Source organism: Setaria italica, chromosome VII (assembly GCF_000263155.2).
Source record: "Setaria italica strain Yugu1 chromosome VII, Setaria_italica_v2.0, whole genome shotgun sequence".
In the NCBI taxonomy this organism is placed as follows: Eukaryota; Viridiplantae; Streptophyta; class Magnoliopsida; order Poales; family Poaceae; genus Setaria; species Setaria italica.
In genome coordinates this window covers 10,794,784-10,813,780 of record NC_028456.1, presented here as the reverse complement: position 1 = coordinate 10,813,780, position 18,997 = coordinate 10,794,784, and the positions used below count along the sequence as shown (strand labels likewise).

At 42.4% G+C, this 18,997-nt stretch overlaps 1 protein-coding gene across 1 annotated transcript; it reads right to left on the bottom strand.

The window, feature by feature from the left end:
• Positions 1-5,025: 5,025 nt before the first annotated feature.
• LOC101763984 (protein FAR1-RELATED SEQUENCE 5) lies at positions 5,026-9,610 on the bottom strand. Its single transcript, XM_022828430.1, has 5 exons — positions 9,450-9,610; positions 8,127-8,175; positions 7,736-7,843; positions 7,551-7,637; positions 5,026-7,465 (listed from the first exon to the last, which is right to left on the bottom strand). The coding sequence occupies exons 2-5, from the start codon at positions 8,157-8,159 to the stop codon at positions 5,456-5,458; spliced, it is 2,238 nt and encodes a 745-aa protein (XP_022684165.1). The 5' UTR covers positions 8,160-8,175; positions 9,450-9,610; the 3' UTR covers positions 5,026-5,455.
• Positions 9,611-18,997: the final 9,387 nt, after the last annotated feature.

The window sequence follows — 18,997 nt, the reverse complement described above, 5'->3', positions numbered from 1 at the left end:
CATATATTGGTATCTTTTTATGCTAGTTTTGAGCAATTAGAAGAATAATATAATTGTGGTCCTGTCCCTACCATTGGCGTGCATACAAATCTCTACCTAATATACAAAGTGTGGTTGTTTCTTCCCACCGTCATGATTGTTTTGCAAAAAAGTTCCTCAACTTTTTCGTAATCAACCCCTTCCTTAGAATAATTCTGGATGATTTTGCAAAAAGGTCCCCAAGCTTTACAGCAATTGACTCGAGATCCAGCCTTTGCTTCTGTTCTTTTGTCCCACCCACACAGCGCACTCGCCGACGGCAGCGCGGGATGCGCGCCACCGCTCCGTCGCTCACATGGCCAACCCTCCCCGCGCTCACCACGCACCACTGCCAGCATGACAACGAGTTCTCCGCTGGCCGCGGGCGGCGGTCGAGGCCGGTGGCAGCAGGGTGGCTAGGCACGGGCGCATGGCTTGACCCTATTGTGCTGCTACAGCCGGTGATGCTGCAGCCGGTGCTCTGCTCAGGAGGAAGAAGAAAGAGGAGATACGGCCATACAGGAGGAAGAAGACGCTACGGCTGCTGCTTCAGTCACTGCTAGTAGGTAGCGACCAACGCTCACCCAATAATGCCCTCCCCCCCTAGACATATGAACAGAGTTATTAGAACCTCCCTAAATTCGTGAGCTCTAGCTAACATGCGGCGAGGAAACTGAGCACGCTTGCGGAATAAGAGGTTGGTGGTGTCGGAACCAAGCATATGCCCAACAGATAATCAATCAATGCGACCTGGAATCCTATCCGGCTCCACGGGAATAGATCCTCCCCATTATCATCGACCCTCAACCTTGCATTATTATCTCCACGGCGCAGAGCATTGCTGCAGCCTGCAGAGTAGTATATGTCTTCACAGTTTCAGGTTCTAAGGATCAAGGACGAGAAAGGACCAGAGCCAGAGAAGAATTAGAGAAGGGATACTAGCTCCACTTCGACGGGATCGTGGAGGGGGCAGGGAGCCAGAAGAGATCACTGACAAGGGCAAGCTGATTAGGTGAACTACAATAGGGGAAAAGGAAAAAGATTGGTAGATTGGATTCGTTATATTGGAATTCCAGGTTACTCATGTTTGCAAACCACACATTCTTTACGCTTGAGGATAGGATTTGTTGTATAGAATGTGTGGTATATGCTTTCTCACTACTGACTACAAATCAAATGCACGTTACTCATGTTTTGATATTTTAGATGTATTTTCTAGATGCACTCAAGTTTTATTTGATAATTGATAGTTGTGAGCTTCCAGGAGATGATCAAAAGAATTTTGAAGCACGCTCTTTTTCATGCCATAAAAAAATAGTAGAATGATTTCACCTCGGTCCCCTCGCCGCAATTGGCTAAGTGGTGTGCTCAATTATTATTTCATGTTTACAATTATTTTTTATCACTTAATTATGATATTTTCATAACTCCTGGTTTTCTTATTTCTGTTTGTGCCGAGTGCCTCCTTGCAGTCAACCAAATAGAGCCATGTGCCATTGAGGGCATGGCGCCAGGGAAGGGGGGCATCTAGCAATCGGGGGCTCGATTTAGCACTTGATTGGAATGATCTGGAGTGGATTATAGAAGGGAGGTGAATAGAAATGAGAAGAAGAGGAGGATGCACTCTAGCTCATGGCGGCCAGAGGCGCTATGGCCTAGCTCTCGAAGCGGGAATGAGGCTAGGCACGGGGAGGACAAGCGCTTGCCTGGGCGACGGCGAGGATGGCAAGATGCGCAGTGCCTGAGCGACGACGAGGATGGTGCAAGATGCGGGTGGTGCCGATGGACGAAGAGGCAGCTACTGGCTGGATGACGATGAGTACGGGGGAAATCGAATGAATGGATAGAGTGGAGGTTAAGCGGTGAATTTTTTTTATTTCCATGTGTGGGTCCCTTATAATAAACAGATGGGCATCAAATCACCAACAAATATCTTCTACTACTATACTTGGAAAGAGACGACTACTAGGGACAACGCACCAATATATTGTGAAGCGAAGCCAACATATTAGAAACAAGAATAATAACATGAGACAAGTAAGGACCCGTAGCAACACACGGGTATTTCTGCTAGTAACTAAAATGTGAAAAGATTACTTGCAAAGGTTACGTGGTATAATATAAATAAAAAATAAATTTTAGAGGCTAACAAAATATTTTATAAAGTAGATGACCATGGATGGATTCATAAAAAGTCTAGGGGCCTTTATAGAAAACCTATTTTACGAGCAATGGCTTTACTTAGTTTTCCTTTGGTTTTACATGCAGCGTCAGTTTCGCACGGTTTCTCTATAACAGTAGAAATCGCCAAAATTTTATTTGAAGCTTTTATATTTATACTATAGCGTATCTTACCAAATGAATAACATGACTTATCCTTATGCATCCAGTTGCAAATCCCTTATATCGGAGGAGCTCTCGTTTGTTCCACCTCTTGGATTTTCCATCTCTTCTTATGTAATTCCTGATATTTTTTTCTTTGGGAATGTTTAAATAAATGACATTAAAAGAATAAAATATTCCCACCTCTTGGATTTCCTCTCTCTTATACTTCTATGGTTCCTAATCCTTTTTCTAGGGTAGGAAATTCAAATATAGGACACTAAAGGAATACAATTTTATCAGTAGAATAGATTTTTTATCTCTTGAGTAGTAGACTCATCGATTTTTGCCCGGTGGATTTGATTTTGTCTTGATTTTATCTTTTGTTCCAGTCTTATTGTAGGTTTGATAAGAACCTTTTTGCTTTGGAGGAAAGATCGCATATGCACACTGTCTAATAGGAAAAAACAACAAGGGGTAGCATTCTAGAGCCTGAATCACATTCTTTTAAAGCCCTATAAATGCCATGTTTCTAATATTTATTTGAAAGCCATGGAATAGAAATTTTTTCTACAATTAATTTGAAAGTTTTTTCGTGAGCAAATTTAATGCTGTTAATTTAATTCATTGTTAAAATGTGAAAGTACCACAATAGAGTTATAAAAAAAAACACAAAAATGTTTTCGAATCTGTTTTGGAATGTCCAGAGTGCAATAGATTCTAGTTGAAAGTTTTAAGGAGCATCTATTTTTGAGAGCTATGGATTTAAATGATGAAGACAAAGGAGATTAGGAGAACACGTGAGGACAACACGTGGCAAGTGAGGAGGGCCATCTTAGGCCTTGGAGGCCAGGTGTGAAATACTGAAATATGTTCATTTCGTTACTGTTGAGTTTCTTTTAAATGAAAACGGAATTTTATTGATCACTGAATCCGGTTTCATTACGGTAACTCAGAACTGAAGCAATATCTTTAAAAAAAATGAAATAATCTGTTAACACCGGTTTTTGACCTGAATCAACCGATGAGGATAAGGTCTGACAGCATATGAACTTGAAAAAATAAAGTCTTTTGACGTCCTTGCGTTGACCAAAGACAACCCTGGGTAACCGGATTCCAGAAGCCGATGAAGACCGTTAACGTCCTTGCGTTGACCAAAGGCAACCATGGGTAACCGAATTCCAGAAGCCGATGAAGACCGGGAGGGATTCGATTCGAAAAGAAATCGACTTCATCAAATAAGTAAAGCGTGAATTTATCGTAATAGTTCATGTCATAATCGACTAGGATTTTAGCTTGCTCCAGGGTATAAATATAAACCCATAAGCTCTGTAATGAATAATTATCATCGATCAATAAATATATAACCTTTCGGCGCCACGCCATCAAACCCTAGAAGTAGGAGTAGGGTAGAAACCGGCGAGTTTCTTCTTGCACGCATGACTGCATCGGTTTCGATCTCAGGCGAGCTTGTAAGTACCATCACCTGATCGTTACGTTATCTGTATCAGAACTTTCTAGGCATTATCCAATATTCGGATTTCTTAGCGTAAGTCTAGTTATCGAGTTTCTTAGATTGCAAGTAGAACTTTCTAGGATTTGTCCAATATTCTATTTGTCTTTGACGTTGTTCACAGTTATCGAGTTATTTGGTTTGATTAAGTTGTATCGTATCGATCTCTTAGTTTTATCAAGCACTCAAGCGCTCACAGTTATCGAACGGCTTAGATCTGATTAGGTTGTGTACATCGGCTCCTTGATCTTATTTAAGCGTTCACCGGTTATCTAATCGTATCGGCTGGTTAGATCTTGCATGCTTTACTTGCTTTATATATGCTAGGTCCGATAGATCTTTACCCTTACCCCTCGTATTGCTAGCTGTCGGAATCTTAACGTCAGAACGCTACCAATGAGAGCTATCAAGCTGATGGTTTGTGCGCGCGAGGCCTTGCTACCACATACTAGTCTGATAAGTTAGTCGGTCAAAGTTAATGCCCTCTTAGATGTACTATCTTGGTTAAGTTCGGTCTACGTTTCATGACATTAATAAGATCCGTTAGCTTAATCGGCTCGTAAGTGGTAGGCAAGAGATCTTTACTACTATGCTTTAGGCTTTTAGATTAATGATTGCTATTACTGTCCTCTCACTCCTATTGCCTTGGTTATCCAATCTACATCTCATGACATTAACTAGATCTGTTAGTTTATCTGACATGCTTTGGTAAGACTCCTTTTAATGGCTTTTGTTTTATTTTGTATCTATCTTAGCCCGTCATCTCATATAGCTGATGGCACATGCTCTTAATGCTGCTATCTATTTACATCATATGATTACATTGAAAATTTAACTCCTATGGTGTTTATTCAAAGTAACACCTGTTTATGAGCTCGAAGGCTTAGCCACCTATCGGCTTAGGTATTTAACATTTCCCTTATCAATTACAGGTCAAATTAACTAGCACACCTTGCACCTTCGTGAGCTGATTTGAAGCCTACACTGAAATTAAGCAAATCTACCAGGTCCTCCGTGTTGTTCAACGCAGAATCCTGAAACTCAGATTTTACATCAACACAGACCGACATAATCCTAATCCTTCCAAAGCAGGAAATCTTGGAACACCAAGCTAGCTCCACAATAAGCTAGTAATCACAGATAACAATCTTTTGTGGCCCAACTTACCAAGAAAATATAATTAGGGTCAGGAAGCCATTTGGGAAATCACTGTGTTCAGCAACATTCAAGCATGTGCCTATTAGCACAAATGAATAAACTAGGAAGCTATATCAAAAATTCAAAATGCCATGGAGTGGGATTAGATGGCCTAAACTCAAGACGAGAGGCAGCCACGCACACGAAGGGTGAGAAAGCGAGCTGTCTTATCGCACGGGCTAGGGTGAGAAAGCGAGCTGTCTTTCTCCTTGCCTAGGGGAAAAGGGTCACAATGATAATTTACAATGGGCTCAAACAGATTGAGACTAGAGAAAACTACTAACGACAACCTAAGGAAGATAAAACTGTCTTATCCCATAAACAACCCAACCACTGAAAATTAATTTGCAGAAACACAATATTGTCTTCTTGTTTAGTTGCCCTTTATTTTGTCTCATCAGCCTCCTATTCTCTATCTGTAAGCTTCCACAAAATTCTTTCATGCTCTTCCAAGAATATTTTGCTTTGATTTGGATCCTTGCTTACAGCAGCACAACTTTCTGCCATCCTGTTCATTATCATAGCGTATCTCAGGGAGCTTTGCGAAATATCTGATCCTATCTTTTCTGAGCAATACTTCTGTAGTTCCTGCTCTCTGAACTTCTTGGTCCACCTTGGTTTAATGTAGTGTTCAGGTATCATGTTGATGCTGAACTGTGTGAAAAGTCTCAGAACATGGCAACAAACTATTCCATCTCGCTCAAACTTTGAACATATGCAATTAAACGTGTTGGTTTTCAAGTCAACATCAACAGAAAAGGAGTCTCTAAGAAATTCAGCATCCTCATAATCCAGTGCTTTCTTCACTGTATAAATGACATCTCTTTCTTTTTCAAAAGCATTGAAAGCTGATGCGTCAAGTAGCTCTTTCTGAAATCTTAAGAACATTCCCGTTGTGTATATTTCTGCAGCATGCCTTTCTATTGGGTGCCTTGTACTGTATACTGGCTTTTTCAGGGTTGACTGAGATCTATCACCATCTTCAATGCTCACAGCCTCCTCCTGGAAGATGTCATATTGGCTGATGAAAGTTTCTATGGTATCATTTTGCTGGACATAGTCTTTGAAGATTGAATGTTTGCTCTTGCTACATCCAGTGGATTGTGTAAATGGACTAAATACATGTTTGAAGTAAACAGGCACCCACATTAGTCTTGTCTGATACATAAGATCCAAGTGTGCATTTGATGCTGCGTCATATTTCTCAAGCATTGCTTGCCAACCATTCTCAAATTCTTCAGTTGCTACAGAATTCGAAACTAGGTGTGTTAGCTCAGTTTCCATCCCACCTCTGTGTGCCATAAAACTTCCCAATTCATCTCTAGCTTTCCTCAACACATGCCACATATCGAATCTATGAAAAGCTGTATGGAATACCTCTGCAATTGATTTTGTTATAGCTGAGTCCTGATGTGTTAATATAGTACTTGGTTTCTTGCCATCCATTACATCCAAGAATGTCCTGAATAACCAAGAGAATGTCTCTGCCCTCTCATCTTCAAGTAAGGCCCAACCAAATACGGTTGCCTTGCCGTGCCCATTCATTCCAATTAACAGTGCAAACAACATGTTATATTCAATAGTGCTATAAGATGTATCAAAAGAAATGAAATCTCCATATAATGCATAATCAAGTCTAGCTTGCGCATCTGTCCAAAAGATACTTCTTACAGTGTTATCTCCATCAGTCTTTATAGCATAATAGAACCCAGGTTGTTCCTTCTGCAACCTTCTAACATGTTCCAGTGTGCTTTCTATATCCGTATTTTCTATCTTCATTAACCTATCAGACTGTTCCAAATTGTTGACAGCCATTTTCTGGACAGGTATATTCTTGAATTTCCTCCTCAGTCTCCAGAAAACTTCCATAATCTTTGCTGGTTTAATTTTGCTTTCTTGCAATATTCTAGAGAAGTTTTTCTCTTCCTCAGACATATACTTGTGGCTGAGAAAAAATCTGGTCAACGAAGGTGAACTTGAAAGTGGATGGTTATGTTCATTTTGAACTGCCATAATCTCCCATCTTCCTTCAACAAGTTTCACAGTAACCCTCATGGGACAACCAGTTCTCTCAATGGTATTTCTTTTCCTTTTCCTTTGTCGCATTTCATTCTCTTTTGCCTTCTTGCTTTTATTGCATTGCAATGTTATTTTCCTGTGCTTGTAATTCCTTCCTTTGTATACCACAAAGCCAGTAACTTGCCCATAGACATTAACAAAACGCTGAGCATCATCTAGCGTAGCAAATACCATGCCAACCTCTGGAGGCCTAGCCTGTTCCACTTCGTCTGGACTTGGGAAAAAGTAGTCTTCATCACAATCAACTTCAACTTCAGCTGTATCTTCCTGGCATTCATTGAGGTCATCATCTGGTTCGTCATTTAGGATAGGGTTCCCATTCTCTTGTTCAAGTTCCTGTAATTTCAAAATGTTTATAACATCCAATGAGAACTAATCTTCAACAATTTAAACATGCAATGAAATTTTTGCATTTAGTTACCTGGATAAATGCTTCATCAGCATCAGCAGTCTGTATTTCGGATAGCATACCTGGACCAGCACCATTCAACAGGAAAGGAGGTACCTGCTGAAAACAGTGTCACAGGACTTTAATGTCCATTGTTTTTTCTTTCTAGTTTTCCAAAGTAGTAAACTATGTGCCAAAGAGTATTTGTTCAATCGTACATGCAAACTTTCCTTAGCTGAACCATTTCCAAATTTTCCAGCCTCATGTTCAGAAGTAACTATGATTTCATATCTTTCTTCCAAATTTTTCTCACTTATGCTTGTTTTCTGCATGTACCAAAATGTCAAGTTTTTTTGCGAATTTGATATTTTTTCATTTTGTGCATTCTTGATTAAAATGACATAGCCTTTACTTTGTTATGTAGAATATTTCCACTGAAACATGGAAGGGAGCATTTTGATGAAATAAGAAGAACAATTCAACACATTATTTGGAACAGTGCAAAGAGACACATAGAACATTTGCACATCTTATTGCAGGCATGTCAGGTAACTACTAATGTTCATAACTAGTAAACGTCATAAGACATAAGTCATGCCTTTTTCATACCTTCTCTGCTATCACTGCCATATACGATTCCATTTCTACTGCCACGGACCTGCAACGTAAATTTTTAGGATAGTTTCGAATTCATCTTTCATAAACAATAAGATAAATTTGAAGGTTGCTTCAGGGATTTTTATTTTCATATGCATTATGAGCTTTAGCTTGCTTACATCATCAACTTTCAAATTCCTAATGGCTCTATCTTGATATAGCAGTTCCGTCAATCTTTTCCTCATTGATCTCAATTATGGGGGGACACATGTTTTCTACCAAGATTAGGGCCACTGTATTTATTTTCATTAAGCCAGACAAGCGATTGAAATGTAGGATACTCTCAAGCAAATAAATATATATACACAGCTAATGATATTAATATAGACTTCCACCAATAATTTCATAACAACAGCACCTAGTCATATTGCTAGAAATAACCCAAGGAATACACTGCCATTTAGCTTCTATTAGGTGAGAATACATAGATTACAGTTAAGGTAAGAAACAAAAGCAGTTCCACTATACGCAAAGTTAGAAATAAAGTTAAAAAAGAGATTATATTGGACTAAAATGGCGTATCGTCTAATCCAACTGAGGACACGTGCTCTCGCAGCAACCATAATATTCGACCTAGCCAAGCGAACAGAATTCAAAGCCTACAACTTACTGATTGTGTGTGATCCCAACCTCAGGAGGCACGCACAAACATGAATCCACTACAGCCATGCTGTGTTGCAACCTAAACTTCCATCTTATCAGACCTTAACGACACATAGAGAGTCCCACCTCAACAGGTGGTAGTGCCCAACAGTGTGGCAGTCAGGCAGACCCTCCACCTCCCCGCAACCCAACCACCTATTTCGTTCAGACTCCAGCAATCCACAGCGGCCTGGATGAAATCAATCCCCTTTTCCTTGGGGTATGGCACTAAGTAGAGTTGCAATTCAGGAATTCTGAATCCCAGAAACACGTCAGTGAGGCTTTTCCAGTCGGGATGGCTCGCGGAGGGGGATTGAAGCAATCGGCCGCACAAGGAGATGAATAATACATTGCAGAAACATGGATTCGAGTTTCACACATGTCTTAATTTTAGCACCTAATAAAAGAAAAGTCTACAATCCATGAGGCCGAGCGCGAGGCAAAGCTACTGCGGCTTCCAAACTAGAAAAGGAATCACTAATCATCTCTAGCCCATACAGATTCCCATAAGACGGCGGCAAGACTACCATCAACAGCAGACGCGGACGCGAACGCGAACGCGCTAGGTAGGGTTTCCTAACCAACGAGCGACGGAACGGGGCAGGACTGGAAGGGAGGGAGGCGAGTGAATACCTCGTAACTCGCTCGCTGCTCAAAGCTCGAAGACGGCGGCGGCTTGCTGGCAGAGGGGCCGCCGGGCCGGTCCCCTTCCTTCCCCTTTCGTCTTTGTCGCCGCTCGCCGGCGGAGTGGCCGTCGGTCCGGGACACGGGGGTCTGCCCGCTGGAATGGGGGGACGGACCAATTGGGCCTGCGGGCTGAAACTGGATCGTAGTTCGTAGAAAGCTAATGGGCCATTGGGCCAGACCAAAACACCGTGTGCCCCCAACTCTATCCGCACGGCACGCACGGGGCAGCTAAAAAAACAAAACGCACGGGAAGAGCAGCAATGGATAAAATGGATTATGGCTTGCGTTTCTTCTCTGAGCTACTCGGTGTGTTTCAATGGTCATGATCAGAACCCGAGAGCTGATTTCCAATCTTTTGATGAGAGAAGGTGAACAACTCGATTTGGGGATGGAGAAGACGTTCACGGACCAACTACAACCATCCAAGGATGTTGCGTCTTAGCAACCGATACATCACCTCCAATAGTCGTCGCGATCTTGTGGAGCACGATCAACCAAACCACTAGGGTAATTCCTGCAACCAATCAAGAAACAAGCAAGAACAAGTAACTCAATTGCAAATATAGAGATGACAACCAAACTGAACTCACAAAGTTGGGGTTCTAAATCGAGTAGAACAGATGGTCTAGTCGACACACAAGTCTACAAGGAGGTAGCAATGGCTAAACTTTTAATAAAATAAAACTCAATCTGTTTGTGGCGGCTCCAATCCTTATTAATACCTATGAGAACGACCAGGGGGTGTTGGGGTCGTGCTCCAACCCTAGGACGTGTTCCTAATGAACCCAACTTGATACACGGCTCATTGGGCTAAAATAAGGTGACGCAGCACCTTTTGACAGAAAACCTCTCGGTAGTAATTCGGTCATTGTAGCTGCATCAGAAAAGGTATGGATATGAGTCCGAATCCATATGAAAATATGCTTCATAATAATTCGAAGGAGTACTTGAACGTCCAAAGCGGAGTCCAGATGAGGTCATGGTGGCCGTTACAAGTTGGCACAAAGCTGCAGTCCGAATCCAGCCCCAAAACGTGTTGAATTGGATCTCTTTCTTTCCTTCGGCCAAAAGTGACATGGTGGACTGGTGGAGGACTGTTGGGATACAAGGTAGGCTACACTAGCGCAAATCAAAATTCCTACCGCGTAAAACCAGGAAAAACTGCCGTATAAGGATCACGGGATTACCACTCGACGCACTACTGGTGCGGAAGATGTAGATTTGCGTCGATGCAGCGAAGTCGATCAACGTAGTCGTATGTAGTCGATCAACGTAGTCGTACGTAGTCGATCACGTCAACATCCAGCAGCTCCTCAGCAGCTCGTCCACTTGCAGCAAGATCGCCCTCGTGCCGCGGCTCGTCGTCGGCTCGTCGTGGCTCGTCGGCGGCTCGTCGTGGCTCGTCCAAGTGCTGCAGGTGCAACACCTCCAAGGTATCCACACGTGCAGGGAGGAAGCGTCGCAAGACGGACTGCTAGATCCGTGAGTTGCAACAGGTGAGGGCATGGGAGGCGCGGCAGATGTGTTTCGAAAAAGGTGTAAACCCTAGGGCGCCCCTACCCCTCTATTTATAGAGGTTCCTGACGGGCCTCTGGGTCCGAGGCCCATTAGTACTTCTAAACCTAATCCAACTCGGATCACATCCGAATTGGGCTTCTAGCCCCATAAGTGTGTGACCCTATGGGTTCGGATACATATAGACATGGCCCGAGTACTCCTACTCGGCCCAATAGTCGGTAGCGGCCTCTAGCAAGACGTGCCAACTCCTATATGCACACAAAGATCATATCAGACGAACCATCACAACATCATATACATGCTATTCCCTTTGCCTCACGACATTTGGTCTAGCTTCAAGCCGACCGCTCTTTCTCGATCCTGTGATTTGGAATCCCTTTGTAGGTTAACTCTTAACCGTACGTAGCATGGCCATGCATTTTCGGATCCGATCACTCGAGGGGCCCAGAGATATCACTCTCAATCAAAGAGGGGCAAATCCCATCTTGATTGACCATGTCTCATATCATGCTTCTTGACAAACCTGAAAACTAACATTATAACTACCCTGTTACGGCGTAGCGTTTGATAGCCCCTAAGTAAGTTGATCCACATCTTGAGTACATGCGACAATATCAGGTCTAAGGACAAAGCGTATATGTTGTGTAAAGAGAGAACTACTTCTCATGTTGGGTCAGTCCTAGCACGTGTCTCCACATGTGCCCACATTATTAGTTCAACATCTCCATGTCCATGACTTGTGAAACATAGTCATCAACTAATACATGTGCTAGTCTAATATTCATGTCTGTCCTCACATGAACTCCGACTAGACTTTAGAATAACCATACAAGTAAAGAGTTTCACATACAATTCACATAATTGCAAATCAATTCAAGTAGCCTTTAATGGATATTCAAGAAACACAATATAAATCATGGATACAAATGGAATATCATCATCTAAAGTAGTCAATCTAGAAGGTACCTAATATCCATAGCTCTTACATGCGCATCATGCTTAGCCTTCGGGAGTGGTTTTGTCAACGGATCAGAAATGTTCAGATCCGTGTGTATTTTGCATATCTTGATCTCACCCCGGTTAACGAAGTCTCGAATGAGATGAAATCGCCGCATTACGTGTTTGTTCTTCTGATGGTTCCTTAGCTCCTTTGCTTGCGCAATTGCCCCATTGTTATCACAATACAGATTCAATGGGCTGGATGCGTTCGGGAACACACCAAGCTCAATGAGGAAATTCCTTATCCAAACATCTTCCTTCGCGGCTTCGGCCGCGATGTACTCGGCTTCTGTCGTAGAATCGACCACCGTCTCCTGCTTGGAACTCTTCCAACTAACAGCACCACCATTTAGCGTGAACACAAATCTTGATTGTGACTTTGAATCATCTCTGTCGGTTTGGAAACTAGCATCGGTGTAACATGTTACACTGAGCTCCTCCTCACCTCCATAGACGAGGAACATATCTTTAGTCCTTCTCAAGTACTTAAGAATGTTTTTCACCGTTGTCCAGTGACTCTCACCTGGATCAGACTGGTGTCTGCTTGTCATACTTAGTGCATATGAAACATCTGGACGAGTACTTATCATTGCATACATGATAGATCCAATAGCCGAGGCATATGGCACTCTACTCATGCAATCCCGCTCATCAGCAGTCGAAGGACACTGAGTCTTGCTGAGATGTATGCCATGTGACATAGGCAAGAACCCTTTCTTTGCCTCTTCCATGCTGAACCGCTTCAACACTTTGTCAATGTAAGTATCTTGGCTTAATCCTATAAGTCTTCTCGATCTATCTCTATAGATCTTAATGCCCAGAATATATGCCGCTTCCCCTAAGTCCTTCATCGAAAAACTATTTTTCAGTGAAGTCTTTACGGACTTAAGCATAGGAATGTTATTTTCCAATCAGCAATATGTCATCCACATATAAGATTAGAAATACTACAGAGCTCCCACTAACCTTCTTGTAAATACAAGACTCTTCTTCGTTCTTGGTAAAGTCAAACCCTTTGACCACTTCATCAAAATGAATGTTTCCAACTTCTATATGCTTGCTTCAATCCATAAATGGGTCTCTGAAGCTTGCATACCTTTCCAGCATTTTTCGGATTGACAAAACCCTCGGGCTGTATCATATACACGTCCTCAGCTAGGTTTCCATTAAGGAAAGCTATTTTGACATCCATCTGCCATATCTCATAATCGAAATATGCAGCTATAGCTAGAATAATCCGAATGGACTTAAGCATCACCACGGGTGAGAAGGTCTCATCGTAGTCAACTCCTTGAACTTGTCGAAAATCTTTTGCGACAAGTCGTGCTTTATAGATGTGAACATTTCCATCCATGTCCTTTTTCTTCTTATAGATCCACTTGCACTCTATGGCTTTAACACCATCAAGCGGGTCAACCAAGTTCCAAACTTGATTGTCTCCCATGGACTCTATTTCGGATTGCATGGCACTCTGCCATTTTTCGGAGTCTGGGTCCATCATTGCTTCTGCATATGTCGCAGGCTCATCATTGTCCAACAATAATATTTCCCGCATTTCGCGGAGCCTTGCCGACCTTCGTGGTTGTGGCGGTGCTTCTCTTTCCATGGGTATCTCAACTTGTTCTGCTACATTAGCATCACTCATTGATTCTTGCCCGATGGGCTCATCTTGAACTTATTCAAGATGCACTGTCTTTCCACTCTTTTGTCTTTTGAGAAACTCTTTCTCTAGGAAAACCCCGTTCCGAGCGACAAACACTTTGCCTTCTGATCGGTTGTAGAAATAATATCCCAAAGTTTCCTTTGGATATCCCACGAAAATGCACTTATCCGACTTGGGTGTGATCTTGTCCGACTGAAGTCACTTGACAAACACTTCACATCCCCAAATCTTTAGAAAAGACAAACTGGGAACCTTTCCAGTCCATATCTCATATGGTGTCTTAACTACGGATTTAGATGGTACCCTATTAAGTGTGAAAGCTGTTGTTTCTAGAGCGTATCGCTAAAATGACAACGGTAGGTCCGACTGGCTCATCATTGATCGAACCATGTCTAACAAAGTTCGATTACGTCGCTCGGATACACCGTTTCTCTGAGGTGTTTCAGGCGGCGTAAGTTGAGGAACAATTCCGCAACTCTTTAGATGATTGCTAAACTCGTGGCTCAAATACTCGCCTCCACGATCAGATCGTAATGCCTTAATTTTCTTGCCACGCTGATTTTCAACTTCATTCTGAAATTCCTTGAACTTTTCAAAGGTTTCAGACTTGTGCCTCATCAAGTAGACATAGCCATATCTACTAAAATCATCAGTAAAAGTTATGAAGTATTGGAATCCTCCTCTAGCCGTTGTGCTCATTGGTCCGCATACATCACTATGTACGAGTTCAAACAAGTCTACTGCTTTCTCAGGAAATCCTGTGAAAGGCGTCTTGGTCATCTTGCCTAGCAAGCAAGCCTCACATGTCTCGTATGATTCAAAATCAAACGAAGTTAGAAGTCCATCAGAATGGAGCTTCTTCATGCGCTTTTCACTTATATGACCCAAACGACAATGCCACAAGTAGGTAGGACTCAAATCATTAGGCCGAGGCCTTTTAGCACTTACGTTAAACTATTTTAACAGAATCTACTCCCACTAAAATCAATATCCCTCTATTGATACTTAGTGATTCAGGATCCACAACTAACAAGTCGACGAGTGAGCTTTAGCATCACCGCTAGCAAACAAGGTAGATCGGTAAGCAACTTTTGCTAATCATATCACATATGACTCCTGTTGTTGGGTGACATCTCCATATCTCGGCGCCCAACCTTTATGCCCCAAGGTCCTTAACCGTTAAGATAACCTTGTTAAGCAAACCAACCCTTATGCGTGTAAGTGTCCGACACAAACCCGTCTAGTCAAGGAAAACTAGTGGCACCCTAATTTCATAGACCCACCACTAATTGTACAAGACATGGGACGATGCAAGTTTTAGTTGGGAGGGCATACTAACTTAAACTTTGTGAGGGATCATTCTACTTCTAACATCACAGCATGCAGAAAGTAAAACATAAACAGAATAGCATTCACACAGTTGTGACACAGTATGACCTATTTTCTTATGGTGATCTCCATCTCCATAGAACCTGTTCACCATGGTGATCTCCATCTTCATGTTCCATGCGTGCCATCCTCCTGGTGATGAGTCCTCCAAGAACTAGAACATGCTATTACGCCTAATAGCTAGTAAAGAAGCTAGCAATGAAGATTACATAGTTGCTTGGATCATCACAGATTGGTACACAGACAATTAAATACATTAAGGTGACAACACATATGGCTCCTGCCGTGTTGTCGTAAGTGCGACACGCAGGTCACGAATGAGTTATACACATGCATCACATACACAAAGGGGCCATACTGATCACAAGATACATACATGCATCCTGCAAAACAGAGTTAAGCGTCCTAACGTTCCAAACTTCGGATGCCCGAAACTCCATCTTCTAAGCCGAATTTGGGAAATCTAATTTCGCTGAAACTTTTTCTATAGATCAATTTTTATATAAAATTTGCCCCAATCCGAGATCGTACCGAAAAGTTACGGCTGATTTACCGAAGCATACACACACGGCGAAAATCCCGACCCCGGTAGTAGATCCCATCTACTATTGCACATCTCATGCGCCTGGCGTATGAACCTGGATTTTGATTCGACCAATCACATTGATCTTCGCTCACTGCAACTGGAATTACGTGTATCACTTAACTCCGATGGCGGAAACCGACCGGTAGAAGTATGTCGTTACACTACCATTGCAGCAAGAATATGAAACCAGGACATAGATCAAACTGAAAACTCGCATATCTCCATATGCACACATCCCGAATCCAAAACAAAACAGCTACGGCTCTGATACCACTGTTGGGATACGAGGTAGGCTACACTAGCGCAAATCAAAATTTCTACCGCGTAAAACCAGGAAAAACTGCCGTATAAGGATCACGGGATTACCACTCGACGCACTACTGGTGCGGAAGATGTAGATTTGCGTCGATTCAGCGAAGTCGATCAACGTAGTCGTACGTAGTCGATCAACGCAGTCGTACGTAGTCGATCACGTCAACGTTCAGCAGCTCCTCAGCAGCTCGTCCACGTGCAGCAAGATCGCCCTCGTGCCGCGGCTCGTCGTTGGCTCGTCGTGGCTCGTCGGCGGCTCGTCGTGGCTTGTCCAAGTGCTGCAGGCGCAACACCTCCAAGGTATCCACACGTGCAGGGAGGAAGCGTCGCAAGCCGGACTGCTAGATCCGTGAATTGCAACAGGCGAGGGCGTGGGAGGCGCGGCAGATGTGTTTCGCCAAAAGGTGTAAACCCTAGGGCGCCCCTACCCCTCTATTTATAGAGGTTCTTGACGGGCCTCTGGGTCCGAGGCCCATTGGTACTTCTAAACCTAATCCAACTCAGATCACATCCGAATTGGGCTTCCAGCCCCTTAAGTGTGTGACCCTATGGGTTCGGATACATATAGACATGGCCCGAGTACTCCTACTCGGCCCAATAGTCGGTAGCGGCCTCTAGCAAGACGTGCCAACTCCTATATGCACACGAAGATCATATCAGACGAACCATCACAATATTATATACATGCTATTCCCTTTGCCTCGCGACATTTGGTCTAGCTTCAAGCCGATCGCTCTTTCTCGATCCTGTGATTTGGAATCCCTTTGTAGGTTAACTCTTAACCATACGTAGCATGGCCATGCATTTTCAGATCCGATCACTCGAGGGGCCCAGAGATATCACTCTCAATCAGAGAGGGGCAAATCCCATCTTGATTGACCATGTCTCATAGCATGCTTCTTGACAAACCTGAAAACTACCTTTATAACTACCCTGTTACGGTGTAGCGTTTGATAGCCCCTAAGTAAGTCGATCCACATCTTGAGTACATGCGACAATCTCAGGTCTAAGGACAAAGCGTATATGTTGTGTAAAGAGAGAACTACTTCTCGTGTTGGATCAGTCCTAGCATATGTCTCCACATGTGCCCACATTATTAGTTCAACATCTCCATGTCCATGACTTGTGAAACATAGTCATCAACTAATACATGTGCTAGTCTAATATTCATGTCTGTCCTCACATGAACTCCGACTAGGGACAACTTTAGAATAACCATACAAGTAAAGAGTTTCACATACAATTCACATAATTGCAAATCAATTCAAGTAGCCTTTAATGGATATTCAAGAAACACAATATAAATCATGGATACAAATGGAATATCATCATCTCTATGATTGCCTCTAGGGAATACCTCCAACAAGGACATTGTGAATACTTGGACTTGGCCCCAATCTACTTCTTTGGTCCTCTATACCTTCCATGTGTGTTTAACACTATTTTTGATCCACGTATGTATTTCTAAAATTGACAACGAACACACATCATGGTGCAACATTAATTCATCAAATATATCAAATACAATCATGGTAAAGAATTATTTCACCTGTGAATCAAAAGTTACTAATGTGGTTGTATCCGAGCAGGTGATGTCCTCATCAGGTCACCTGTTGGAAACTTTTACTCCTATGAGAGGATTATGTCAAGGGGTTTCTTTGCCTCCTTACTTGTTCCTGTTCGTAGTAGAAGGTTCTTCACTTCTTTATCAAATGCAGTAGATATAGATGAGATACAAACTCTGAAAGTTTGCCAAAGAGCTCTGAGGATACCACACTTGCTTTCGCTGATGATTGTTCGTTGTTCTTTTCTAAAAGCGGAAGTGCAGCAGGCCATTAAATTCGGGAGTTTTGAGTTTTGAGAGATGCATGGGGCAACAGATTAGCCCAAGAAAATGCTCAATCTTTTTTGGGAGATGAAATAAAAGCCGTGTTATGAGTTAAAGCTGAAGCTTTTGAAGAAAAGTATATGGGTGGGGGCTTCACCGTAATACCCCAGCCCAATATCCTATAGTAGTTGAAGTTGTTGGCTCATATGGCTCAACTATGATTGTAGTGGGTTTAGTACCACCTTGGAAGTTTAGGGGGTGAGGGCCAGCTTATAATCCTTATCGTTCCGAACATAGCACCTCCAAATTAACCTTTTTACACGAAGTGAGGATGAAAGTATAAGAGAGGTGCAATGTATATGTGGGACTGTTTCACGTGAGGAGCTAGGCTGTAAGCAGATTTTGAAGTGGGGTGTTACATCCTCCTTCTCAAAGGAAGGATGAAAGTTGATTGTTTACCCCCACCAGGCCGAAGCGTTGAACGCTGAATGCACCCATGTCTGACGAACTATGAAACACTCAAATATTGATAGAGCAATTGTAAAATATGCACAAGGCAAAGATTCGAAATCTTTCACCACAGCAAAGCAGAACAAGGCAAATGCTTCGAAATCTTCCACCACAACAAAGCGGAAGCTGAGATTTGCTTGGAAGCACAATTGCACAAATTGCCTCCATAGATAAGAAGAATCAAGAAGAACAAAATCAAAGATTTGCTTGGAAGCACAATTGCACAAACTGCCTCCATAGCTAAGAAGAATCAAGAAGAACAAAATCGAGAGGCAATACAGATAGATAGAAAGAACAACGATAGTAGCTTCGATTGGAAATGACAGAGTCCCGATGCAAGCAATCGTCGTAGTGATGGCTCAACTACTGCTAAAGTTACTCTAGAGATAATTAGGGTTCTTCCCCTTCGATAATCCTTATAGACTCGGTCCTTGAGTAAAAAGTGATAGTAAAAGACTTTAATAGAAAGTAACTGTTTGATATATAAAAATGAAGGTGAAAATGATAGAGGCAAGGTGAATGTCAGTGTTTTAGACCGGCAACCCGCCTAGGGGTATCCTAGGTGGTGAGTCCTCCAAGAACTAGTACATGCTATTACGCCTAATAGCTAGTAAAGAAGCTAGTAATGAAGATTACATAGTTGCTTGGATCATCACAGATTGGTACGCAGACCATTAAATACATTAAGG

Coding starts and splice junctions, on each gene's coding strand:
- LOC101763984 (XM_022828430.1), bottom strand. CDS start 8,159: ATGGAATCGTATATGGCAGTGATAGCAGAGAAG. Junction 7,638..7,735: donor CAGCTAAGGAAAGTTTGCAT/GTACGATTGAAC, acceptor CACTGTTTTCAG/CAGGTACCTCCTTTCCTGTT. Junction 7,466..7,550: donor CTGATGAAGCATTTATCCAG/GTAACTAAATGC, acceptor TTGAAATTACAG/GAACTTGAACAAGAGAATGG.